The sequence below is a fragment of the Lissotriton helveticus genome, chromosome 11 (genome assembly GCF_964261635.1).
Source record: "Lissotriton helveticus chromosome 11, aLisHel1.1, whole genome shotgun sequence".
Lineage (NCBI taxonomy): Eukaryota > Metazoa > Chordata > Amphibia > Caudata > Salamandridae > Lissotriton > Lissotriton helveticus.
In genome coordinates, this window is record NC_136072.1 from 452504997 (window position 1) to 452524789 (window position 19793).

The 19793-nt window shown below is 44.8% G+C and overlaps 1 protein-coding gene across 1 annotated transcript in view; it reads right to left on the bottom strand.

Annotated features, from left to right (window-relative positions):
* SGPP2 (sphingosine-1-phosphate phosphatase 2) overlaps nucleotides 1-19793 on the bottom strand; it is a 548904-nt gene that overhangs the window by 378751 nt on the left and 150360 nt on the right. The window contains exon 2 of the mRNA XM_078665976.1: nucleotides 6512-6670. Coding sequence (XP_078522102.1) covers nucleotides 6512-6670 — 159 coding nt within the window. The remainder of the gene's footprint in view (nucleotides 1-6511; nucleotides 6671-19793) is intronic.

Here is a 19793-nt window from a genome sequence, read left to right on the forward strand (position 1 = left end):
AACTATGTTATTTCTCCACAGTGGATAGCCCCTCTAGGTGTGGCGGAGTCACTTGTGACAATGGATAACAAGACTACTCTTGTCTCTAAACAACTCACATACAATGCTGGGGATGTGACCAGCTTATTACAACAATATTGAGAACTGGAAAGGTGCATTAAAGTGGCCATCCAATGTATACTTAAGAATAAATACATTCTCCTTACCTAGTACTACATCTCTACTAATCCCCAGCAGTAGGCATCCCAGAATTTCCCTTTATTTGATGATGTCCGCTTGGATTTTGTTCCCTGCTGGGACTTCAGCCACTGGACTTTAGGTGAAGAAGCTGGGAAACCACGGCAAACCATGAGTGTAGGGAGAGAATCAATATGGTACTAGCAGTACGTGAGGAATAAGAGGTCCATTAGTATGGAATGTTGCTGCTATGTGTCCTGAGCGTAAACTGTGATGCAACAGCGAAGATCATGAGCTAGATGAGGGAATGAAGAACTAAGGTCCTGAACTTCTGCATCAATTGAAAATGTAAAGCGATGGACTAATAGGATTTTACAATACAGGTGATGCAAAATTCCACCCACAGAAGAAGTCACTGAACCATTAATGGTGTTGGTGCTGTGAGAGAAGGCAGGCGTTTTGCTCTTGGTGCTTGGGTATACGAGAAATCCATCAAATGGACTGTTTGGATTTAGGGAACTGATCAAGATGGACGCTTAAGTGTTTTTCCCAATAAGACGAGGGTCGCTCCATACAAGCGCTGTGCTCTGATCCTTCATCATGCATTTGATCAGCATGGAACTTGCATCTGGCTGCAGCTGTCCCAGATACTTCTAAAAATGGACCATTCCATGGACATGACAGCCTTGAGGATTTGCGCCTGCTCCCAGAAAGAACAGTGGGCAGCTGTTTAGTCTGCAGGTTAGGATTGAGGGTTAGAGGCATAGTTTTCTACATGGAGAATGCCCACAATAAAATATTGGACTCTTTTGAGAGCATCCCCCAAATGCACATAGTGAAATCATTTCTGTATTATACATTTTTAAATAGAGTACTCCTTGGCATAGCTTTCAATTGGAAAACGGGTCTTGTTTATGAGAGGAAAGTGTTTAAAGGAGAGGCACAGAAACTGAAGAATGCCTGGGTGACAGGACTTTTCGCCAAATGCTTTCCCATCCTATAGTACTTGCAAGAGAGACTGAAGGAATACCACAGCTTGCATTCTGGGGCGAAGGGTGCTGTACTCAGGGACATTTTGAGGATTTTGGGGGCCCTGGGTAAAATGTATTTTGGGGGCCCATGCTCTGAACAGCTTTGATTTTATGATCCATGTTCAGCTCTTTCGTGCCCTCTTTGGTCAAATTCGGATGTGTGTACATCTAATATTCAGGGATAGTGATGTATGTTTTCGGTATTGTAACACAGCAGCAGCTCATTAATAGTACTGCATACAATCTCGGTGACACCCTCCCATTTCTCATATGTGAATTCCAGTATTGATGTATAAGAAACTTAACTTGTGGATGTAGCATACAACACATTTTTCCTGCAAAACCTCTGTAATAGACTCTCACACATTAACAATAATTGATTAAAAAAAAGCAATTTACAACAATCTGCTTAAAAAGTATTCAAGGTCATCAGGGCAAAACTCTGCAGAACATAGCTGGCTCCAGCAGAGGGGCATCTTTGCCCATGCCTTAAAACGTCTCTGGCTGTACTCAAGGCAACTACACAGGTAAAACATTGACACTGTAGTGAGGGCCGCTATATAATAATACAAAATAAAAAAAAAGATTAAGTATGTTATGATGGTAGCTGAAAGAAGACATTCTACATCCTCACATAGGAGTACCAATTTAAAAGGAAAAAAGATAACCATCTTTAGCACCAAAGAAGTACCTGTCACTACTCAAAGAGAGAATTCATTCTCATTTCTTGTACTAATTGCTGCTACTCTTCCTGGCTCTTCCTTTGTTCTTTCCTCGCACATTGCCCATAGCATTTATAAAGCTGCATCTTAGCTTTTATTCTAGCTTCTCCTTCATTCAGACATTGCCCTTGCATAGATTATCTTTTTTATCGATTATATATCCTCCACATACATATTGACAGCTTTGCAAATCTTTTCATCAGTCTCTCTGCCCTCATCTCACTTTGCACTCACTAAAAAAAAACTACCTTCCAATCTTCACCCTTTGACGGCATATTTTTCACTTTTTCCATTTAGTTCACTCTTTCTTAAAAACCCGTCTCACATGACCCCTGTTTTGTCCCTATATTTTCACTTTTAACATGTTATTTCATTGCCATGTCCCACCCTTATCATTTCTCTCCTATCCCTTAGTTTTCATTGTGGAAATGTAATCCAAGCCAATGTGCTTGTTAAACATGGATTTTATTACGGTACTGCACCATCACGAAGTGTATATAATGGACATGTTTCAACCTTCTTCAAGGTTGTTTAGGTATACCAGATATATTCTTATGACAGCCAAAATCTTCCTGATCCAAATGGCAACCTAGAGAATTTTCTTGTAGTGACAGAATGCCTGAGAAGGGTGCAAACATGGCCACACATTACATGAACTAAGAAGGGAGAGGGGGGGGGGGGGTTCAAGAGAAGTTTAAAGACCGGCAAGGACTGATTCCCTAACATTAATGCAAAAAACAAAGAGTCCTCTGGTCTAGTGTGCTGAAAAAAGTATACAGAGGGACAGCAGCAGCAATAACCGAGTCGCAAACGGGGAGGTTCCTTTAATTAGGACAGAATCTCACCAAGGTGGGATGCATCATCATCTGGGATTCTCCTCTTGGTGGAGAGTCCTACCTCTGCCAAGGGCTACAACCCCCTCGCTGTGGGATGTTTTAAGAGTACTATTCTACAGAGGATGTACCAAATCCTGCAGATAAGGGGCTTAGAATTGGTTGGGTAGAAAGCGCAGTGCAAAAGGAAAAGAAACTCAGAACGAGGACTCTGTGTTTTACACGCATATTACATCTCAGGGTGAGCAAAATAAATTATTGCACTGATTCAGAAGAGTTACCCTTGTTTTGGGCAAAAAGCCCCCCCCCCAACCATTTACCTTACCCCAACTTCCTCCAATTTGCTATCTGATACTCCAATGCAGGCTTTGTAAATATATCCAATGGAAGGCATTGGTACTCCAAAGGGGTGTTGCTGATCGTGACAAAGTGATGCTGATGGAAATACATTTTAACGTCCAGGCTGCGGGTGGTACCCAAAGTGATGCTAAGACATGTACAGTTTAACACCCAGATCTAGCACAGAGACAAGGGGATGCTGAAACTAACATTTATACACGTGCTGCTTTCTTCTTTGCCCCTAACCCTCATTTGTGTAAGAGCATGCACTTGCTTTGCAGAGAAAATATAAACCACAACTTCATGTGTGGAATGTAAGAGCCTGCAAATCAGTAGCACACAGATCAGGGAATTCCCAGTTTGCCTTAGGAGTTGAAAAATGCTTCATTGATGAATGGTTGGCCCTTGAAAGAAACTTGCAAAATAATTGTGTTAGCCTGTGTAATATAGCATTTCGTTGCTTACTTGAGATGGATAATATTCATGTTTAATTGGCTGAAACAACTATTTCTGCCCCCTCCCCACCCCTACAACCTCCCTCCAACAATTTCAGACCCCTCTCTCCCCCAATCACATATAGAGGTGACAGCCTCTGTGTAATTATAGGTAGGTTGCATATTTCACAGGAAAATCATTCTTGATGGGTAACAACTGTGGATCCCAAAGAATTTGTTTTAAAATTTTGGTTGGCACACTCAAAAATTGTAAGCGTTAACATTCATATCTGTTAATAAAAAGACGACACCGCTGACATATCAAGCTTTTTAGGGATTTTATGAAGCAAATAAAATTACATTGCAACTTAGGTTTGAGTCATATACTTTCAATAAGTCAGTGGTAAACCTGTTGCTTGGGTCCTCCTGACATCAGAGTGTAAGCTATTTAAACTGGTTTCTTAAATGTGCGTATCCTACATTTTTGCCAGCATTTTATTTATTTTGGTTGCATGTGCTAACAACGGCAAAAGCTGCACATTTTCACCTCTACAGCATACCTAAACTTGTCCCTACACTAGGATGGCGGGTGGTAAGCTCTTAATGACATGGAAGGGTTTTCAATGCTACTCTACCTCTTAGCAGTCTCTTGAAACATCTCATGAAACTTGATTGATAAAGTAGCGGCTCTCCAGAATAGGATCAATGGTCCATTGAATAATCTCTGGTCTTTGGAGATGTGATCGCGAGTTAAGGTATTGTGTTCGCTTGGGACAACTGCATGTGGATCTCAGATTAAAGAGTCTTACGGTTGATTTGGAAATCCCCAAACGGGTTTGCGCCAACCTATTCTCCATTCCGCACCACCCGTGAGAGCACTATGCTCAGCGCTGCTTCTCTAAGCCAGCATTCCAGAAGGGTGCTGCACAAAGCTTTCTGGGAAATGTTGGGAAGTAAAAGGAATTTAGATTAAATTCATTACTGAATCATGAGTGATCTTTTCCACCTTTCTAAAGCTTTAAGCAGAATTTGAAGAGTTACCTGATCACTTTACCTTGTGGACCGCCTTATTTCTGTAAGTCTGATGAGGCTGGCAGCAGGCCTCAGTGTTATGGGACTCGCAGGAATAAAGAGGATCCATTTTGTTTATTGGGAAATTCCAGCTGTTTCTGCAGCCAAAATCTCCTGGTGAAACTCTGGGGAAAAGTGAGGAATTACTGTGGTAATCGAACCCTGACTTACCAATGCACAGGAGTTGAAAGAGCTCATCTGATTTCAATCTAACACATCTACCTTCTGCTGGTCAACTCTAACCACCAGGTATTTGATGGTTTCATATTCCATTTTCAATGGGCAATGGATGTGGTAGTTAGTGTAGGCATAATTCATTTAGAGATTTAGTAAGTACATAAAGATTTCCTCCTGCTCATATGCAACCCAGATACTTTGTTAAATGTTTCAGGGACTCATTGCATTACCCAAGTCCTACTCTACAATACTCTGGGGTACTGTTCATAATCTCCTGTAAATACTCCCCCCTGGTTAGTGGGTGAAGTAACAGGGAATTTAGAATTAAGCCTATATTTTCTCAGCAGAGCTAGCTGCTGATATGCTTTACTGGATAGGGTTTTAATATTGTTAAATTCTTTATTGGAGGCACCACAGTTTTAGGGGCTTACAAGTAGATCCTATTAAATAGTTTCCAAAGTTCTAATTGTAAATTCCTTTAAATTTTGTATTGTTTAAAGGTATTGATGATTAACTAGTGTTACCAGTATTTTTTTTTTGTAGGATCCTCGAAGCTGGATTGTATAACGCATTATATTGAACGCCACAAATACAACAAGATTGGGGCTTCCCTGGTATTGCTTAGATAATTCTAGTCTTCTGCGGTGTTCTCTTAGCTACAATTCCTAAATCACTGCAAATGCTGGACTATTCGAATTGTAATTATGTACGAAAGAGCCAGGTTTTTGTGTACTTTTATACACTCCACACACCCACACTCTGCTAGAACTTGTATTAATTGCAACAGCATGAGTCGCTGCCCCCAATACTACTAATCATTCGTTATTTTGAAACATTTGCATCTAGATTTACGTGTCCAAACCATACCCTCCAGCAGTGGTGTTCGTGATAAGATACCAGGGGCCTCAGCTATGCCACATTTTCAGGATAACAACTAATGTTGTTGCTTGATATCTATTTAGATTATTTGTATGTAAATTTAGTGCATGTTAAAATCTTGATGATCGGGCACGGCGCCAATCCCACTGGCTTACAATAGACATCCCCGCCAAAGAAAAAGATCATTTATAACTCGTGTCTACTTGGTCATGCTCAGTGACGGACTAAACCCCCTGAGGAACCTAGGCAGTCGAAATTTCGGGGCCCTCCTCACAAATTTTCTCGAAATACTTTTTTAATTTTACCAACCAACAGTTTTAATAAACTAAATGTTATTACACAAAACTAAACATTAACAATGTTTGTTAAACAAAAATGATTTTTCTAATTTTGAATTAACCAACAACAGTTTAAATATTGACTTTCCTCAATTTGTTTGTGGTGCAATCTTTCAAGATATCTAGCAAGTCTACTTTTCGCAAGATGTTGTTTTTAGTGACCATAATGGCAAGTGAGTTCAATCGTTCTTGCGTCATTGAAGATCAATTTCAAGATCAAATCAATATTCTTTTGATCCGTTGTTGCGGGTGTCCCTGAAAAGAGTGGGGCCAATAGGCCGTTGCCTATTTGATAATCTGGCACTCTACATGCTCAATTTTGCTGAGTATATAAATGGAGGGAACAACTGCTGAAGAGTTTACCAGGATTTGCTGGATATTCGAGGGCACATATGTACATTGTTACTTGAATAAAGAAGTTTATGTTTTGTTTACGCTTGATATCAGGTTTGCCCTGAATGATCACGTTATGGTTGCATGCTTGCCTCAAAATTGAGCAATAATACTTACAGCCCACACACTGATTAGTTTTCTGGCTATGTAGGGGTCCATGTTCCAATAAGTGAAAGGCAGGAAGGTGATGTAGAAGACCTCTTGTCCTAATGCAGCCGCAAACCTGAACAGGTAGTAGAGAAAATAGTTCTTCACAATGTACTTTGCTGCTCGATCCTAGAAAAGAAGCACATACAATGTTATACTTTATTAAGGCTGTCTTATTAACAACATACTCTTGTACCACTCCTAAACAATCCTTAATTTAGGAATTCCAAAGGTTACAGTAAATTCCAAGCATTCCCATCTTATACACATCCATTAACTGCACTGTGCTTTAATGGACCAAGTGCGCTTCACCACCAATTCTAAGGTCATTCATGTGTACCACACTTCAGAGACACCTCTTCTCCCAACATATTTCCTTCTATTCACAATCCTACATAGTGTACCTCCTTTATTTTAACCTCAATGGTAGCCGGTGTCTTACAGTGATTCAGACTGCCATTTATAGGACTGAAGTATTAAATGCTGCAATGAGGGACAGTGAAATCAGCAGGTGAGCCGGGTTGATGAATCTGATTCGAAGGGGAAATTCAGTTGCCATTTGCTACCACCAGTTGTATATTTATAATCAAAATGTCCCTTTCAAGAAAACAAATCTATTAGTAAATGCCATACAGAACTGATCAGTAATGCTCCAGCTAATTGACTGTGGGTGGGATAGTTGTGGTATGAAAGAGTCGAGGGACCAACCCCTATTTAATAGGCCTGAATGGAGTTCCGGGAAGTGACCAAACACACTTTGCCATGCTATGCAGTGTTCCGCAAGCGGCAGAGTGCATTGGGTATGCCGTTTGTGCTGATTTTTAGCACCGGCTGTTTGTCCTGAGCTGGAAATCAGTGCGAACAGCACCATGCAAGAGGACGCTGCTCTTTCTGCCGCTCGAGTAGATGTTCTTCTCGAGCGGCAGTTTCCTCAACGCGAACGGAAGGTTTCTCAACACGAGCGGTGGTGGCCCTCCACGACCAGCTGCGTTGAGAAATCTCGCCGGAGGTGGTCGGGAGTAAGATTTTCATTGGCGAGAGCGAAAAGAACTCAGCGGAGCAACGTTTTTCAGAACTCCGTGTGCTACGCAGAGAGTGGAGTGGGAAAAACCCCGCAATCTACTCCAGTGGAGTGGAATTTTACACTCATGCCTACTATTTAACCAGATGAATCGACACAAATCTTTTGTAAAGAAAGTTAATTTATGCAGCTCTATGCAATGAAACACCCACCAGAACCAGGGTGTATACAAAATTGTTCACCTTGCTACACTGAAAGGAAACCTGTATATCCAAAAAAGGAAAACCAAGATGCACCAAGAGATCATGCTCATCCATGTACCTATCTAGTCACCTATAAGTATTATTATGGTAGACAGCAATTGTTCCAGAAGATATTCAATGTAGCTCCTTCCACACAAATAATGCGATGGTACGCCGCGAGAAAGGGCAAAGTGGCAGCCGGTGTTTTCTAAAATACACTTCACACGGACCTTGTGGAGGCTCTGAAAATACTCTATACGCTGTTAGCTTCAAATATATGCTTTGATTCCTACTAGTGACGCCACTTGTAACATGACATTAAAGGGAGCATGATATATAGGATTCCAAAAGAATATTAAGTCTGAGCTTCTTAAGGTTTCATTAGAAATCTCAAGAGGCCCTGATCGTGGATTCAAAGTCGCCTATAACCTCAGAGATTTACTTTAATATACAATTGATGTATAATTGAAATATTGACTGTTTGTGCAAAGACTTTAGTATATACCTTACAAGCGGTGTGCAAAATTAATGGAATTATGTGAAATTCTGCGAAAATTACATCGAATGCGAAACCAGCATTTCGCAATAAATTTTAGCGCAAAATGCATCCTTGTGTCCATTTTGTATGAGAGGGCCCATTTTGCATTCTAAAAAAAGTGCAAAAAACACAAGGGCCTCTAACCATCGCCACTCACGTTCTGGGCATTTGCATTGTTCGCATGCTCCTGCGCTAAAAGTTTGCCATGAACACGGCGCAATTACGCCACGTATTTACATGTACTAACGCTCGTCATCCAGACCTCAGCCTTGGATTGACAAGGCGGGCATAGGCAGATGGGCCTGTGGCTGAGGACAGTAGGTGGGGCATTTTTTGGGTGGTATGAGTAGCCCCACCCTCCTGGGCCGTCGCACACACTAGCATACTTACACTAACAGCGATTGGATGCACAGCTGGGTTGTGGTCAGCGGCAAAGTGGCAATGGCTGCTCCTGGTCTTCCCAGCATGAGGTGCTCCTTCCTCCTGGCCACTTCCAGGTGTGACAGTTGCCTCAAGGAGCTGCTACTGGGAAGTCATTAGCACTTGCTGTGAAGAGGACTCTGGCAGGGGAGCACACTGGCGAATCGGAGTGGTGGGGGTTGGTGAGCCCAACTGGGAGACCCTCAGTTTATTTATTCCCCCCTCACCTCCATGGAACAGGCAAAGATAAATAAGCCTCTTCTGTTCCCCTTTGCCTGCCTGATATCAGTTACTGCAGTCAACAGAGAGAGGTTGTGGTCTTAGCGACTTCGAAACTGCTGAACCAGTTCAGGTTCCAGCGTCACCTCAACATCCTGTGATTCTGGGCAAATCACTTAACCTAGCTGAACCGAAAAAACATGAACCCGACCTTTTGTAAAGTTATCTGGTGCTCATGTTTAGTGTTCCAGTGCCTCTAGGTCAAGTGTGTGCTATATAAAACTGCATGTATGTGAGGAAAGTGACACTGTTTTTAAAAAAAAATATTTGCACGTTAGCATCATTACCATTGTACGAATTTACATGTGATGCTAGCAGCAAATAAAAAAAAAAACAGATGCACCTTTCACCAGTCTCTCAGCATTAGAGAGCTTTTCTCAAATATTGTAAAAGAATGTGGTGGATATCTTAAAAACCCAGACTGATCGTAAAAGGCAGCCTAGATCTGTGGTATGTCCGGTTTCCCAGGAGAATGTAATCAAATCATCCACAGCAATCCATATCCACAGGATAAAAAAGCAATTAAAAGTGAGTTTTTAGTATTTTTGATAATTTTAAGCTTCCAACATATATTTTTGCCACTGCAATGTTTATTTACAATTTAAATCCCTTTCACACGTATGTTTCTTTAACAAATATTTGCGTATATAATGGAATTACTATTTTTTACTGAAAATCGGAACATTCTCTCTGAATCAAAGTATGTCGTCAATACATTTTTTTGAAAATGAAATAAACGTTATGGACAGCTATACAAGTCAGAAGTGAGGTGCAAAGATTTACAGATAAGACGATACCTCTGAAAAGGTCCTTAGGAATGAGAGAGTTGGACTCACATCAGCAATATATACTAGTCTCCCCTTTAATACCAGATTTTCATACCCCACATTTCACCAAATGTACTTTAAAATATATATATATTGGGGTCCTAGATGGCCAGGTGCTGGAGCACATTATGGTGGTTAGGTACTCTGGCCAGACTCCTCTTCTCCAGGCCCAAAGCCGCTTTCAGTCCAAGAGCAGACGGGAAATGCTCTCCCTGAAGTCTGCTTTGCTAGATGATTCCTCCTCGTGAGGTTTTCTTCCCCCTATCAGCTAGAAACATGAGAAGTACAATTTCTGTGAACTTGACAAGATCAAGATTGCAGCACCAGCACTCTTGGGCCCTAGCAGTGTGAATGTCAATGTGGGCATAGCAGAGGACCTCCATCGCGACCCTGTTGATTTAAAAGTGACCCACACCAAGAATTAAGAGCGGCAGTGTACCGGAATCGCACACCGGCACCTGCCAGTGGATGAAGAGTGCTGTGGCGAAAGACCAGAGAAGTCAGAGAGGGCCTAAGAGTTGGGGTTGTCCCAGGGTAGAGCGAATGAATGTCCCTGCATTACAGCTGATCCTGGGGGCCTTGTCAAAACCGCTGAAACCTGCACCTAGAGAGACCTTAAGCACTGCACTTGCCATGCCTCCAAAAGAAACAAAAATAAACGCAAAAAAGATCCATTTGACTTTTGATTTTCCACAATGCCCTCTGAGACAGGGAGATGATGGACACAGCTATGGAGGATGATGGTTGAAAGTCTCAAGGGAATCTAATCCTGAATGCCCTAAGAGAGCTGCAGTGAGCTACATCAGATATCAAAAAGGCAATCGCTTTAAACACGAAAATGGCCTCATTCACCCTCAGCAATGCTAAACAGAGGGGACAGTACAGGATAACAAGATAAGGATTGTCTAGCTGGAGGCCCCAGCAACAGCACTGCAAGATGATAACAAGAAGCTCAGTTCATATGGAGTCACAAAGTGAATGCCTGGAAGACTAGAACTGTGCAGCTAACGTACACCTTCTGGGAGTTCTGAGGAATCTAGTGAGGAAACCATAAAGACTAGAATCAAGAGGATTTTGAACTCCATGGACATTCCTTTGGATTATGGCTCTAGAATTATAGTAAGGAAGGCATATTGAAACACCACAAAGAAACTAAGGCGGTAATAAGGACTTCAGTGAAACGGCCTATCGGAACTTTGAGCCCCACAAGAAAGAACATTTTCCAAAGAACATCCACTCACAAGCAGGGTCGGATTGGGAAGGCGGGCAGTCCGGCATTGGCTGAAGGGCAACTTGTGGGCTGGGTTTTCAAAGGCATGATCTGCTATATTCCTGCCCTGCCTGGCCATTGCACTTCAGGCTATGGTGGGCAGGCAAGGGTGGTAAGTGCGACAGTCAGTCTTACTGGAGACCAGGTGTTGCTCCATTTGTTGGGCCATTCTTACCTCGGCACCCCATGGGGCCAGCTCGGCCCAGAGGCAGTGTCTTGCCCCTAACCCATCCCCTGCTGGGCCATCACATTCAGACAATGGAGGGTGGAGTATGCAAGAACCTCACTTGGGCGGCGGGGTTTTCTGGCTTTGGGCCATCCACAGCTCAGCCCCCACTGGAGCAGCAGTAGCCGTGCTCTTTTTCTTGACTTCTTCACTTCAAGGCCATCACCCTAGAGCTATGAAGGGCTGGGGAGGGTGTGAAGTAAGAGAAGCCTTCCTGGAGGCAACCTTCATTAAGCTGCTATTAAAGTAGAGAGTTGGTGGCCTTACATTCAAACCTGCTGACTTTGGAAGTGGCAAACGGGGTTCCAGTCCCAGCGTTGGCTCAACATCCTGTGATCTGGGCAAATCACTTAATCTCCGAGTACCTGAATTAAAAATACATTTTTTTTTTGAAGACCTTTATTGGCATCATTAGAAGAGACATACATGGGCCTACAACCAATCCGGCCGGCCACAAATCAAAAGTCAAATTAAGCAACACAAGGCCAGTCGGTTGATAGACAGACATAATTAAACAGTGCTAGTAATGAAAGAAGCGGCAATAAAAGCCCAGTATCAGGATCAATGAGGTCAATTTTATAATAAGGGGACAAGGCTCATGGCTAAATCACAAATACGGTGAAATCAAGAAACAGAAATACACTCACGCCCAAACAAAAGGAAGGGGGGGGGAGAGGAGGATGTAAGGACGCGAATCACCCGTAGCACAAAATAAACGCAAAGCATATTGAAGAAGCATACCATTGCTACCAGGATATCATGTCCCCCACCCAATAACACGCTAACAAAGGCAAGGGGAGCGGAGAACTATACGGACAAAACCCACTTCTATCGATACGAGCCTGGGAAAGAGGGGAGGGGGGAGAGGAGGGGGGGGGAAAGGGTGGGGGAGGGAAAGGGGAAAAAAGGGGGGGGGGAAAGACAGAGGGGAGAAAACCAAGAAGGGACAAAAAGAGGGGAAAGAAGAAGAGGAAGAACAAATAAAGAAAAAGTTAAAAGGAAAACACAGTCGTTCAAGATGGGCGCCACCCCGGGCCAGGCAACCCGCGGCTAATAGTACAGAAGAATTGGAGGCTGGCGAGAGGAGGGGTATGGCAGTCACGACGAAGCACCGAAATCAAGAAAAGTGACATAGCAACAGACCATGACCCACTCATGCCTGAGAAGCGAGGACAGAAGCGGCACCGCTATATAGGGATAGAAAAGGGCCATAGAACCAAAGGAAAACATCCGAAAGACCCCGCCCACCCGTCCCACCCCGCACCCCTGCAGAAGGCTACGGCCTACCCTCCAAACAGCGTGCCTGTCGCCCTAATCCGAAACCCGAAATGTAGTTGAGAAAGAAAGTAGAAGAAGGAGACAAAAAGCGAAGGAGAGGAAATATGAAACAGAAAATAAAATGTGAGGGAGGAGCCAGAGGATATAAACAAACACATTCGGCTACGACCCTTCCCCAACCAACAAATGAATAAGTGTCAAATTAGCAGTACACCTTCACATACAGCAAAAACCCACAGGGAGGGGGAGGAGGAAGAGATTGTAACATTTCCCCGTGACGGGTACACAAGCATCAGTGCAACGGGCGGGTAAACCAGCAAACGATCATGTCGTGCAGCTCACCCCCAACCCTTCCTAACCACAAAACCAACCCAATAAAGGATAATGTGGAGCGGACCACCCAGCACAGAAAAAGCGTAATGTTGTCCAGAATCACGGCAGTGACATAAATCAGGGAGAGCCTTCGTACGGAGGGAATATAGGAAGTCAAGAATGCAAGTCAATTGTAGCAACAACGACAGGGAAGGCAAAGGCAAGCCGGAGTCCAGGTGTGCAGGTCGACAATACAGAGGGTCCCCTCCGGGACAAGAGTCCGAGTCCGACGAAGCGGGGGCAAACGGCGGCCCACCACAAGTCCTAGGTGCCCGGGAAGGAGCTGATCTCCGCGTCGTGTGGAAGCCCTCGAAATCCAGGCGGTGAAAAAGCAAAGGGTCAAAAGTCACCGGCCCATCAAGCGGCCGAAGAACAACAGCAGCAACTCCTGGCGCAGCCGAAGGGGGCGAAGCAATGGCGGCATCAGGCAGAGAGGGGTGCATGAAGGAGCGTCGACCCAAAATGGCGGCGAGCCGCATGGAGTCGGTAGAGGCACCGGGGGCCAAGACAGCTTACAGTGACATCAAGGCATCCAGGACATCTCCGGGCGTGGGCGCTCGGGTACTCACCCAGGCCTCTACACAATCCGGCCGGTAAGGAGCATCGGCGCAGAGCGGAGCACCCCCAGCGTTATCGGTAGCCATCTTGTGAGTTTCGCCGCCCCACACTCCACCGTGGGCCCCCAAACAGTCCCCAAATGTAGGACTTTACAGATCTCCGGAGGCTCCCAACAACGGCCTCACCGGCACAGGATGAGCGAGCGCCAGACGAGGGGGGGGGGTCCCCTCCGAACAGAGACAGGCCCCACAGGCGAGAGCCAGGCGCGGGGTTCCGGGCCGCCGGACAGGACAAAGGCGAAGGGACCCCTTCACACAGTCAGCCCCCAACACATCTCGTCCCCCTCCAGCCGCACAGTCCAGTCATCGGGGCCGGTTCAGGATCTCCGGGGCATACGCACAGCGGTTCTCACCAGTGGCTCACTCTCGCGGCCGGGGCCGGCAATCTCTTCTCCGCCGGTCGGGTCCCGCAGGCGAGGTCCCGGTCTCGAGTGCCCGGAGGCCAATTCTCACCGAGAGCACAGCTGCGGACCCACAACACTCAGGATCCTCCAGACCAGATGGTGAGTAAGAGCGGGTCTTTAAATTTCAAATTCTGTATGGAAGTTTTGTCACGAAACAGGATTTAGTACAGGATAGTCGAAGTTAGCTGGAGGGCCGACGGAGCCGAGTTAAAAGGCGGCCATTGCGTTCTCGAGCTAGGCTCCTCCTTAAAAATACATTTGACCTCGAGCTCATGCTATGTAAAACTACTAAAAAGCATTTAGAAAAATCAGCAATGTATTCATGTTATCAGAATCTACAAGGACCAGAGCATGATAATTAGAGAGCACTCTTTATATTTAAATAGCCATATTATTTTTTACATGGCTTTTCTGTCTTTGTTTAGTTTAGCTATTAGTCATAGATGAGTATAACAGCTTCAGAACACATTTTAAAAAGCTTTCACATTAAGTTGACTGTTTAAAATACATACTGATTAGAGGGAAAAAAACATAGACTTTCTGTGATTTTCTTTATTTTCGCACAGGTCATGATATTAAAATACAGGTCATGTTGGTTAAAAACGACCAGGTGGCAACCCTAGCCAGATCAGGTATTGAGGCCCTTAGAACATTTTATTTCACCTCGCCCACCTGGCCAAAATGCTGTGCTTCTCATTTTCACCAATCCTATTGATAGGCTTTTAAAATGTTTCTCTAAAAATGAGTCCAATGAGACTAACCAAATGAAAGGGCACAATCCGCGAATGGAGGGGCGGGGGGATCGCTTTTTTTGGGTGACTGTCCAGGCCCAATTGCAATCCCAATCCGACCCGGTCAGGCCTACTTTGTACACAGTAGAAGCCAAAGAGAGTTTCCACCTTATAGGGTTTGTATCAGGCAATCAAATGTTAGCATGATGATATCCATCTGAATGGTACTCTTTCGTTGAACTCTGGCAAATGAGAGGCTGAGCCGACTCAATGGGATCTGCGAAAGGCGGGGTAAACTACGAGGTCTGCAGTATTAGCCCAATGATTTCGTTTCACAGCCTGGACTCACCATAGAATAATGCGTGAAGAAGGATTTGCATAGTACATAGCTGTAACTTAAATTTATCTAAAGCTGCCCCATAAGTTATCAAACATCTCTTTGATCTAGAAAGTGTCTGTTTTTCGAACGCACATATCCACAATAACAGCAATAAAAAACAAAATTGCCATATTGATAAATATAATGTAAGTTCCATTCTTGCATCTAAACCTAAACAGTACATACCAGTTACTGACAAATGTCTCTAGCTGTAAACCTGATATGACTACAAAAGGTAATGGCAAGACTATTCCTGTAGGATTGATCCATTACAACCTACTTTGAACATATAGATCAAGGCCATTGTTGATCAACAGAAGACACTTGTTAGCGTAGTAGGCAGACGGAATGCAGGCTCAACACAAACTGGGCTTGTTTTCACAGAATGCATACATAATTTGTAATTTCATAGTGCTCCATGCAGGCGCTTAATATTTCAAGTAGCGAGTCATGCTCACGGGCTTAACGACTAATAATGCGTGGAGATGGATTTGCACAGTACATAGCTGAAACATAACTTATGGGGCATCTTTAGATATATTTATCAAACATCTCTTTGAGAATACTATATTTATTGCATATTTGTTTATTTGTGTTGAATTGCTTGGCTAATTTGAAATCGGTCTTTCACAAATCCAATAAGTCTGGCAACGTCTGCCATCCTTTTGGATTCACCAATGCTTATTTGGGCTTGGATTTTGACAAACTTTATTGTTGTGAAAGGTGCCTGGGCTTTCATTGGCAAAAAGCAAAAATATTTTTGGGTCTCAAAAAGCATGCATGGGGGAGTGTAGCCAAGCCCAAGACTGGACCAGACATGTGAGGGCAGAGCTGCATTCTGGGATGGACCAACAGCGAGACCCCCCCAGGGGCTGTCCCCAACCCTGCATCAGGGGCTGGGACCGGGGGTACTCCCGACCCAGTGCAGTCTGGCTGCATGCATGGAAAAGAGCCGGTATAGTAGGTCAGCAGATGACCATGAGGACAGGCCACGCCTGCCGGGTGACAATGACTCAATGTAGGAAGCAAAGACCAAGCAATAAGAGGTGAACCTCTGGTAGAGAGCGGCTGAAACAGCCTGTGGGACTCTTGACCCAGTGCAGTGGAACATCTCAACCAGAAAAGTGAAGTGAGGGCCGACACAATAGACTGGCTGGCAACCAGGCCGCACCTGCCGATGACAGCGACTCAGCCTGGGCGGCGCGACGACCAGTAATAACAGGTCAGTCCGGGTAAAGGAGCGCTGGAGCGGCCTATAGGACAGTACACTGTAGGAGCGGGGGGAGCATCCAGCTAGACGGGGGCAATGGCCCCTGAGCCGCATGGATTGAGGACCTCTGTGGTGCCGCCTGGGAGGGGCCCGGAACAGAGTAGCTGAGAGCAGACTGTGGGAACCATTACAGATAGCAGGATCACTAACTATTCCTCCAATTCCAACCAATCCAACCAGGAGAAGGTGCTGGATGCACCGGCCCCCCCACTGTAAATATGAACATATTGCCACATTAGGGGCTGACCCCCCCAGCTCTACTGATAATGTCCATGGCCAAAGGCCCACATGCAGCGCCTCGTTAATGACATGGGGGCCTCTGGGATCTGGTACTAATGGGGAGTGAGGTGATTACCCAAACAGGGCGGCTGACCCTCAGGTGGCCCCGCACGATAGACTGTGCACACCCTGGATTGAGGTACAATGAACCACAGGGCCTCCGGAAACTACAATGGTGGGCCTAGAGGAGAGAAGGAGACCTTGCGAGCACAAGAACCAGAATGAGATGGCAACCACCAAGCACCAGTGTGATGTCTCGATAAAGGCCCTCCTACAGTTGCCTCAAACTAAGAAAGGGCAGACCTCTAGCATAACCTATTGGAACTTAAACACGATTTAGGTGACCCGGGAAAGAGCGTTGACTCACTGGAGAATACCCAAGATAAGCGCCCCTTGGAACTGGAGGAATACCGCTCCCGTCTGGTGACAGTCACTGAACAACTTGTGAACCACCAGGAAAAGCAAGATGACATGCAGAACCACTCTTAGCGGTGCAAACTCCACATACATGGAATTTCCCGGGGCACAGGAGAAGGGGACGTCAGGCAATACATACAGTGCTTAGTGGAGGCACTGCTAGACCAGCACAGCCCTAACCCCCTACGCATTTCGAGCACACACAAGCCCACCCAGGAGACAGGTCCCAGAATAAGACATTTACCACCCCACCGCCCCCCCCCCACTCCCACCCACCGCACAGATATCCTGTTCTGCTTCCACCATTTTGAAGACAAAGAAGCGATCCCGGAGGTGGCTCGGTGGGGAGCCCATACGCTATAATGGGGATAAACAGCGGATCTATCAGGATCTGTTAACGCGGACCCTAACGAAGAGATGAACTTTTCGCAAGGTCACCACCTTCCTAAGAGCTAACAAGGTGCACCACAAATATGGCCATCTATTCTGCCTTCTCTTCAAGTGAAAGGGTAAGAAACACACCAAGTTGATCCGAGGCACCCAATACGTCCTGTGCCTGATTTTTCCGTGGATTTGCCCAAACTATCGGATCAGTGTGAAAAATGGTGGGATGTTATGATGCCTGAACAATCCCATGAAAGGAAGAGATTTTGCCAGGTCACATAGCAGCACTAGAGCCAGTCCAGAAAGTCAGTGGGGCCCAGGCACCAGGCTCCCCGTAAGAAGACTATCTTGAACCTCCTTCAGAATACCCTGGGGAGGAAGACTAGAGGAGGAAACAAAGAAAAAAACACGATGGGGCGGGCCATGTCTACATTGCCCTACCTTGGTGTAGACCACAGTCGTTTTGCCAGAACACAGACACCAGAGGCCTTTACCCCACACGCTCCTACAGGCACTGCTCTGGTGCAAGATGGAAGGACTGATGGAGCTCTGACCAGTTGTGATGAACAGTAATTCCAATGTGTTCTTTGCTGCTGAATGTTCAACCACTGAACATGGTGGTGGGGGTATGTTGGGGAGGCACCATCTCCCGAAACGGGTACCAGAGATACCTCATAAGAGTCCCCAGAGGGGAAGACACATAGACATACCCTGCACTTCCCTTTGCCTGCTACACTAACTCTGTCCACCTATAATGTAAGGGGTCTCAACAACCCACTCAAACGGAGATCCATCTTGCATGAACTGGCTCAAGATTCCAGGAGAATCGTCTCCTGAGAAAGAACATGTTGAAAGCAGTGCTGCATGGCAACTGTATTGTAGAAGCAGCATTCTTGTGCAAAATGAGAAATGTCTTGAAAATAAAACCCTAAGATGAGCACTAGAAAAAGACCACAAACACACTCACGCCTAAAAACTCTGGAGGAAGATCCTAAAGGTGCGAGGCCAGATTAAAGCCCTAGAATTTGATAGAGCAGCATACCTGCTCACCCATCTAGACAATAAATACCAGGAGTGTGGAAATAAGCCAGGCCAACTTTTAGCAAACCTCCTCTGTGCACGCAGAACCAAAACCCTAACAACAGAAGTTAGATCCCCGGACAGAAGGATATACAGCCAAGAGGAAGATAAAGCCCAGTGCTTCCAAACATATTACACACATCTGTACACTGGGGAGCCAACCGATGTTCAGGCATGAGCTGCATGTGTAGCAGAGTCCACTCTGCCCAAACTGCAATGGCCAGTTAGGGAATGCTTAGAAAAACCTATAACCATGGAGGAGGTTCTCCAGGGCATATCTAAACTACATCTTTCCATAGCCCTTGACGGGATCACTGCCACTTTCTGCTGTTCCTGGAACTAGCCACCTATTACGCAGTGGCTTACCTGCCATTCTTAACTCATGGGACATGATTAGAAATTAGGAACAACACTTTATCGATCTCCAGTCACGAGAGCCAGGTTAACACTTAGGACAATATAGCGGTGAAAAGAGGTATCACCACTTTCCCTACCCCGTTTACCCCCCTATGGGGTAATCCCTAGTTTACACCAGGTATCGGATGAAACCCCTTCCAGAGGTCGTTAGAGGAAGGGTGCAAGACACTCAGACATGTTTGACTGAGGGGAAATAAAAACCTTTGGCCAACTACAAACCAAATTCACCCAGCAATGGAATATTTCCACTACCTACAGCTCTGACACTGGCCCCGGACTCAAAAGTTGAACCGGGGAACCACTCGATATCTTACCCTTTTTGAAAAATACCTTTTATACTGCCCGGGGGACAGTCATGCCATATCTCACATGTACAAGATCCAGACAGACAACAGTACTATGATGCACTACCTGAATAAGCAGGGATGTCAAAAAAACTAGCAACCCATATGTCCATGTGAACTGCTTATACAAGTATTAACTTGGACAAGTGTTCACATGCAACTCATTTTCAGTTACTAATATATATTTTCACAAAAGGAAGAATTTTTGTGTTGATTAAATCAAAACATGGATTATGGATAAATGTACAGAGTATGTGTGTCCAAAATTAGATACATATTGGTAAGAAGTAGCCAAAATCGGTTATTTTCTGCCAACTTGATTCAGCCGAATCAAGTATTTATTTTGTCATAATACAAAGTTTATTTACACATATTTAATGCTTGCCATTACGGCACTTCAAAAGGGTGTTACTAATCAAGAATAAGAAAAAGAGAGTGGTCAAAGAAAGCCCCAATG